Source organism: Thamnophis elegans, chromosome Z, assembly GCF_009769535.1.
Source record: "Thamnophis elegans isolate rThaEle1 chromosome Z, rThaEle1.pri, whole genome shotgun sequence".
Taxonomy (NCBI): domain Eukaryota; kingdom Metazoa; phylum Chordata; class Lepidosauria; order Squamata; family Colubridae; genus Thamnophis; species Thamnophis elegans.
Window position 1 is genome coordinate 108,876,988 of NC_045558.1, and position 8,999 is coordinate 108,885,986.

The 8,999-nt window shown below is 35.0% G+C and overlaps 1 protein-coding gene across 1 annotated transcript; it reads left to right on the plus strand.

Annotated features, from left to right (window-relative positions):
- Positions 1-2,212: 2,212 nt before the first annotated feature.
- Positions 2,213-8,641, plus strand: LOC116521285 (olfactory receptor 1440-like). The gene is given in 5 exon segments (XM_032235971.1): positions 2,213-2,413; positions 6,496-6,550; positions 7,813-8,096; positions 8,098-8,150; positions 8,152-8,641. Coding segments are annotated over 5 exon segments (1,083 nt in total).
- Positions 8,642-8,999: the final 358 nt, after the last annotated feature.

Consider the following 8,999-nt stretch of genomic DNA (forward strand, 5'->3'; position numbering starts at 1 on the left):
TGAAGAAAGCTCTAAGAAATTACTGAACCCAGAGATAATGTTTAGATTATAAGAGTTTATTATTAATAGGGCAAAATGTTTTACGCAAGAATAATGGGAACATGATGTTCAAGTGTTTCAATTAAATTGGTGACACGGAAGATCCAAAGCACGTTAGGTCTAGGATCCTCATTTCTTAGACAGTTTATTACTTAAAATGTTATCTTTTGGTTGACTTTGAAATCAACATTATAGTTGAAGTAAATACACCTATTACTGTATAACCAATAGATATAATATTGTAATATTAATAACAGGTTCTCAGTGTTGTTGATTTTCTAATTTTGCCTTGGAATCATAAACTAGTTTTAGAAAATATAGAAGATAGAACAAAATTAGTTAGGAGAGTCATAAGAAAGGACAATGACTGAGTCATGAGTTATGGTGCAAAGGTTTCATAAGCATATAATATCTTCTACAAAACAGGTAAGACAATAATGGGAGGATCAGATTTTCCCATATTATTTTAATTTAATCTAGTCTTCCTGATATGATTGGACAGTTACCCAAATTATCTAGATATTTCGTTATAGTGTGAAAGAGAAATAAAATGCTTTAGAAATTTACATCTGAATTTGTTTTCTTTTTCTTATATATTCTAGATCTGAGCTGTCACTTTATGATGGTAGATACAGAAAAGGAAATCAAACAGGAATTACAGAATTCATCCTTTTAGGTTTTGGAACTTTCCCTAAGGTGGAGCCTCTTCTTTCTCTTTCTTCTTAGTGCTTTATTTGATTACTATAACAGGAAATCTTCTCATCTTTCTGCTAGTTGTGATTGATCAGCACCTTCACACCCAATGTACTTCTTCCTGGCAAATTGTCTTTTCTGGACACTTGCTATAGCTCTACTGTGCTCCCTAAAATGTTGGTGAACTTGCTAAGAGTTAAGAAAACAATTAGTGTGAGTGATGTCTAGCCCAATATCATTTCTTCTGTTTCTGTGCAGGTGTAGAAACTTATCTTTTGGCTGCCATGTCTTATGATCGCTATTTGGCAATTTGTAGACCTTTGCTCTATCCTTCTATTATGAATGGGAAATTCTGTTTCCTACTAATGGCTGGGACATGGATTAGTAGTGTGATAGTTAATGTTTCTAGTAGCTTTTGTGGCTCAGTTATCCTTCTGTGGCCCTAACGTTATAGACCATTACTTTTGTGATTTCCACCCACTGGAGAAATTATCTTGTTCTGATACAAATCCCTTGATCTTGTCCTTCTCTTCGTAAGCATTAGTTTTGTAATTGTTCCTTTTCTGTTGACCTTCCTCTCCTATATTTGTATCATTGGCACCATCATCAAAATAAAATCTACCATTGGAAGGCAAAAAGCCTTTTCAACTTGTTCTTCTCATCTCATGGTAGTTTGCTTCTTTTATGGCACATTAATCATTGTCTATGTGTTGCCAGATTATCCCACCCTGAGATATCTCAATAAAGTCTTCTCTATTTTCTATACTGTGATGACTCCTTTGGCAAATCCCCTAATTTATACTTTAAGAAACAAAGAAGTCCACAAAGCTCTTAGATTACTTTATGGTAAAATTATAAATAAAAGTAAATTGAAACTATAATTGTTTTTTATTTTATTGACTAGTTATATTTTGAATTTAAATTAGAATCAGTAAGGTCAATAATTGGTCCCTGTTTTAGTTGTAATGGCTGAAGTTCCTGATTGGGATCATGATGGTTACATGCTATTCGGTGTTATTAACTTCATGCTAAGGTAGAAATGACAATAACCCCTCCCTCCCTTCCCCCTCCCTCCCTATCTCTCATTTCTTACCATAAATTTGCCTGACAATTTTCTTTAAACTAGATCCTTAACTGAGTTTCATATTGGTTAATTGGCTGTAAAAAAATTGGATTTTTAATCTAAAATATTGGTATGCTGTTTTTGAGGTAAAATTCAAAGCAAACTCAGATAATTTTAATGTTAAGTTTTTTGAAAACTTTTGAGAAAAATGTTTGCTAACCTACAAGTTTTAAATAAAAATGGATAAAAGGTTTGATGAATGAATAACAATTGTAAATCAACCTAAAGAAGACATCTAGACACAGGCAAGAGTGGCTAAATCAGCTATACAATGGATGGACTGGAAGTTAATCTACTTTTAACAGATTCTGAAGAGAAAATTTGTTTGAAAACTGGAGATTTGTTAGAGGGGCAATAATGAACTTGATCTTCTTTGAAAAGCTGATCAGGTTTGTGGAATGGAAACATCACATGCAATTAAAGGATAACTGTCAAGACACATTGGATCCTAATTTGTGGGAAGATTTGCTGAACAACAAGTATTATGGAGATGATACTATCAATGAAGTTTTTTCTCTTTTGAAGAGTGAGAAGCAGTTATTTGAAAAGATTCCGTTTGTAATTTTAAAGAAAAGTAAAATGGTATACCGGGATCTATTTTTGTTGTCAAGAATCAGTTGATGGCATTTGATCTTGATTAGATCAGAGACTATGAATAGTGGGTTTAGGTGACAATAGAAACCACTTGTGGACTTTCTGTGGGTTAAATACAATATATTGTTAACAAAGGGTTTTAAGATTTAGCTTTGTGATTAGGACTATCTTGCAAGGGGGAGTGAAACAATTGTTGCTGCTGAAATATATTTATCAGTGTACAACTGGAGAGACATTTTGTGTGTATGCTTGATATTTTGCTTTATACACTTTTTTCTTTCTTTTTTTTGTTTTTGTATTGCAATTTTTTATTTCTTTTCCTCATTTTGTATTTTAACCTTGGAAAATAAATAAAAACATCAGAAAGAAAGAAAGAACAAATATACTGTAGTTGTTCAAATTCAAGTATTTTTCCCTATATGCATTTGGCATGAAAGGCCAAGAAAAAGTAAGTTCATGATAATTTCTCTTTCATTGATTCTTATTTTTCAATATCCTTACAATGTACATGTGATGGAATAGAAACCAGGATGAACAGACGGGATGGTTGGAAATGAGATTACTCAATTCTGCAGGATTAAATGTATGAAAATAAAGAAGTTGAGAACAACCTGCATTAATTGGTTTGCTATATATTTCAGACATTAAATATTACTCCAATTAACAAGTTTCTTTCTGAAATTCAAATGGCTCTTATTTCTAAATCTGGTTAGCTTAAGGATCTTAAGAATTAAAGCATGGATACTTCTATGTATGAAACAGTTAGTGTCTTTTACTATATTCCTAGATAAATGAGATAGGAATTACAATCAAATGAGCTAATTCTACTTTATTGTAAAACTACATTGACATATCTTGAATGTCTGGAAATACAATTCTCACACTTCTATACAGGCCAAGGAACTAGGGAGGGTTTCTTTGAATCTCTTCCCCACCCCACCATCCAGCTATTTATTTATTTATTTAGAAAATTTATACAGCTGCCTACTCACACATGACTACTCAAGGCTATTTTCTATGCTGTCTCCTATGTGACTGGTCCATTGGCAGCATATCTTTGCTTATTCTTCCAAGATCTTTCTCACTTACCATTACATACACAGATCTATGGATCAACAAAATACTTTGAAAAATAGAAAATATAAAAACAAATCCGAAATGTTTTCACAATTATGGCATTCATGTTCTCTGGAAGAAAGAAAAAAACAGACATTGGTGGATGGGAAGGATGATAAATGGGTTTTTCAATCATATGTTGCCAATCCAATGCAATACAGGCTGGGGTTTCTGAAATAGTTTTTAGAATCATTTAGGGCATGTAGGCATCATCAGAACCCACAGCTGTCACAACCTGATATGAAAATTGTTCTCATACAATAATACTAAATTTGTTGGATGTGAGGGAAAACAGATGCAAATAAAAATAAATCATGATTCTCCTGAAACTTAAACATGGATACCAGTGTTGGGCATGGGGGTAAGTGAATGCATAATTGATTGCAACAATATTAATAAACCTTTACAGGGGATGCTAAATTGAATTCTGCATAAGATGCCTTGTTTCCCAATTGTGAGGCTGATCCAGTAGTTCTGCTGCTGCATCATACCAGGAAGCAACAGAAGCCTCAATCAAACTGGTAATAAACCCCAAGAAAAATCCAAGCTACCTTGGAACTGCAGTTCTCAATGAGAACTAGATAGTGACAAGGGATAGATGGCAACATATCCCAACTCCAGCTCACATAGCCATTACCCTGAGCGTGTGTGTATGACCTTTCATGTGTAGGTCCCATGAAAAGTTGTGTCATCTCCATGGTTGTAAAGATAGCCATGAATTCATGCATTGAGTCTACTGTAATGATGGTAAATTGAAGTCCCCAAAAATCCAAGTCTGGGAATCTTTACCATCAACTTGATGATAACCTTGGGCAGGGAGGCTGCCAAACAGGATGAAGACTGATATAATAGCAGAACTCCCAACTGATTCTTCATCTTAACTGTAGCAATAGCAATAGCACTTAGACTTATATACTGCTTCATAGTGCTTTACAGCCCTCTCTAAGTAGTTTACAGAGTCAGCATATTGGCCCCCACAATCTGTATCCTCATTTTACTGGCCTCAGAAGGATAAAAGGCTGACTCAACTATGAGCTTGGTGAGATACCTGATGATCTGCAAGACAGAGTACCTGACATCCTTCAGAGACCCCTAGAGACCAGTGATGGCTAACCTTTTTGGCACTGTGCCCAAAGCATGAATGCACATTGCCAAAATGCAATGCCCCCACCCCCATGCATGCGCACATGCCCATGCCCCTGCACATGGATGCACATCCCACATATGTGCCCCACCCCTTTGCAAGTGTAGCAGAGACTTGAAAACCAGCTGGTTGATGGGAAGCATGTATGCATGTGCAGCGGAGCTGAACTGGGATGACAACTTGCGTGCCCAGAGAGAGATCTCTGCATGTCACCTCCGGAACAAGTGCCAAAGGTTTACCATCATGCTATAGACAATACTAGCATCCCTTTCCTTGTGATTGGTGCCAAAACTGAAATTCTTCTGTATACATTTCTAGAAAAGGACATTCTCTTTTCTTTGCCCAGACAGGTCTCAGTAATATATGGCAACCTGGATGAGATGAGCCTTTTCAGATACTGACCTGTCATTTAATAGCAACAGCTGGAGCCTGTAGCCATCTGAGATCTTGCTCTTTTTTCAGAATAACTTTTAAATATCTTGGAATATATTGTTAAAATTCACTCCCTAATCATTAAATTTCAATGGAAAGGATTAATACTTCAAATTTCAGTGAAGAATCTAGGAAGGAGTAAAAGTGTATGACTCATAGAAAATGCCAACAGAAAAGATAATAAGCAAAAAGAAAAAAAAGAGAGAAATGAATATTTTCTCAAATTTTACTTCCTACTATTCATAACCTGTTTTATAAAGAGTAGCTCATCCACAGTGAGGGAATTAAGTGAAAGATCTCTGTGTTTTTTCAAACTGTTTATGCATCAAAGTTTCTAATCTACAAATTGTCAAGTGCAATAGATCAGCTCCAAATGTGAAAGTTGAATGAAACTGATTATTTCTATTCATGCTTATACACTGGGATATTCTCCAGTAATGTTTATCACATACTCGGAGTTAGATAATGATCAATGGAAGCCAAGAGGGTAGGGTTGTACATAGTTTGCTTGTGGCTATATTGGAATTCTAGGCTAATCCCCCTTTCAACTCTGCCCCTCAATTTCTGCCACTTCTTCCCCTACACAAGCCAATTTTTCAGCATGCTGATGATAGAAAGTGTAATGTGTTTTACCATTTGTGCATGAATGTGACCTAGCAGGATGCATTTTATGAAAAATATTTTAAATGAGTCAATCATCCTCATCAGAATGATTACACTCTAAATAGCATCACAATCCCAAGGAAGAAGAATGCACATGGGGATATCCTTTTGGGTGTCTAATTGAGTTGCCTGAAAAAAATATCAGAAAATCAGCCACAAATCTCCCAGGATTAATTAATTATATATACTTACAGTAAAAGCACTTAACAGTAGAAATAACTCTAGCTTGCCCAGATAACAGATCTTCCTGCAGGGGAAATATCAATACTGAATTCTTGGATAATCTCTTATTAAATATTGCTGAAAAAATATTTCAGTCGCAACTATATTTGAGGAAAGTTGAATTCCTCTTTTTTCCATTCAAAGTTTAGATGACTACACTTTGTACTAACCAATAATATTTTATTTCAACTCCATCTGAGAAGATAGTTTTTGGTCTGTAAATCATGGTACTGTGATTTCTTTAACAATTTCTTTAATGGACAATTTAATAAAGCATAGTTCTTCTGTGAATACTTACAAACTTACTATTGAAATGTTTAGAAAATTGTGTATCAGCCTTTGGTAATTTAAAAGTGATTAGTGACAGCTTTCCGAATTTTTTATAAGGAATAATTATGTAATTCTCTTCTTATTTTTTTTAAATGTACATAATTCCAATGTGTTAAAATATTCCACATAACTTTTGCAGTGTCTTTGTCATGTTATCTTTCGCCCATATGATCTTTCTGCAGATACTTCCTATGGTAAATAATGTTATTTTTGGGGTGGGGCGGGGTGAGGTACCGACCAATTTATTCTAAAAATTAGAATGTGTTGTGGAGTGTGTAACTAGATGTACAATATACCCAGAATGTACATTTCTAATATTATCTGCTAATTTAAGGTTATTGAAAGTTTCACATTGATTTTTAGAAAAGTGATCCAACATTTTAGAATTGCTTGTATCACCCTGACTACAATTTACAAATCTGCAGAAGTTAAATAGAAGGTATGGTTGGCAAGTGGAAAGGAAATATAAATGTTGATGCCCTGAAGTATATTGCTTCCCAAAGTAAACATGAAAAGAATGCTACTACTTTTACACAGATAATTTGAGCTATCCTGCTATTTATTTATTTGTATCACACCTTTATTATTTTTACAAATAATTCAAGGCAGCAAACGTGTTCAACACGACTTCCTCCAAGGAAGAACTCAAAGTCTGTGCTTTCTAGGCTGGGGATTTTAGTGAACTTATTTTTATTTGCTTTCATTTTTATGACTGCCCACTCAATTTCACAGCTTGCAAAAAATAAAATCCCAATATAAGAACAGTAAACTCACCCACCCACCTGGTGACAGCAATTAATTAAACAAACCCTAACCCATTCTGGTTCCCCCGACCTGCAAAACCAAGTCTTCATGGCCTTACAAAAGAAAGTCAAAATTGGGGGCAGTCTGATTTCTGCAGAGATAATGTTTCAAATGGAAAGGCCACCACAGAGAAGGCCCTTCTTCTGGTCCTGCCAGATGTATCTCCTTAGGAGAAGGAACCCACAATATTCCCTGATGGGTTGCTTGGATGTAACTGGCAAGAGATGGTCCTTCAGTCTCCTTGGTTCCAAGCCATGTAGGGCTTTAAAATGACAACCAGCATGTCGAATTATACCCAGAAGCAAATTGGCAGACAATGCAGCTCCAGGGGAAGAGGTAACATATGTGCACACCTGGGTCTGTACAAAACCATGGAGCCACTGCATTTTGAACCAATTGGAGCTTTCAGATGCTTTTCAAGGGCAGCCCCATGTTGATAACAGGTATCAGTATCCTGAGGATAATTTTAAATGTTCAAGAAACTGATAAGAAAGGAGCATTTCATTTATTTGCCTTTGAAGCTGTTTAACTCTTGGTTTGTATTCTAGATTAATATTTGACAAATGGAAGAAATTTTGGATTCAGAAAAGGAAACCAGACAAGCATCAAAGAATTTATTCTTCTAGGTTTTGGGAATCTCTCTGAGCTGCAGCCTCTCCTTTTCTGTTTTTTCTTGGTGATTTATTTAATGACAATAACTGGAAACCTTCTCATCTTTATTTAATTGTGACTGATCAACACCTCCACACCCTGATGTATTTATTCCTGGCTAATTTGTCTTGCCTGGACACTTGCTATAGTTGTAATTTGCTACCTAAAATGCTGGCCATTTTGCTGACTGATAAAAAAACTATTACTGTTATTGGGTGCCTAGCCCAATATCATTTTTTTTGTCTTTGTGGAACCATAGAAACTTATATTTTGACTGCAATGTCTATATGATCGCTATCTGGCAATTTGTAGACCCTTGCACTATGGCTCTATTATGAATACAAATTTGTTTCCAACTTATGGTAGGAGCATTTGTAAGCAGTCTAATAGTTAATATAGTTTTTGTAGCTCTTGTGACTCAATTTTCTTTTTGTGGGCCTAATGTTATAGACCATTACTTCTGTGATTTCCGTCCACTGGTGAAACTGTCTTGTACAGATACTGTTCTAACTGAATACTTCTCTTTTTGCATATCCATTATTTTTGTAGTTATTCCATTCCTCTTGAGTATCATTTCTTACACTTGCATCATAGGTACCATCATCAGAATTCAGTCCACCACTGGAAGGCAAAAGGCCTTTTCAACCTGCTCCTCTCATCTTATGGTGGTTTCCCTCTTTTATGGCACATTGATCATTGTCTATACATTGCCAGATATCCCTTCTCTCAGACAATTCAACAAAATATTTTCTGTTTTCTATACAATGATGACACCTTTGTTCAATCCCCTTTTCTATTCTTTGAGAACAAGGAAGTTCACAAAGCCCTAATACGACTTTTTGATAAAATTATAATTCTTGGTCTTTTTTTAAAATTCTTTAGGTAGCCAAGTTTTACTGGGGAAATGAAAATGTATTCTACTTAACAGTATTACTTGAGAATTCAGAGTAGATTATGGGGGGACAAGATTGTTTCATGTCAGAATGCTCTTCTCTCCATATTGCTGAGGTATTTCTGCCTTAATTCCTGTTGTCTTCCCATGCATTTCCATGTATATTTAAATGTATATATGTTTATGTAGATAGATGATAGATAGACAGACAGACAATGTGTATGAATTTGTATATCTGTGCTATATGCATCTATCTATGTGATTTTTATTACAATAAAGAAAACTAATGCAAACTG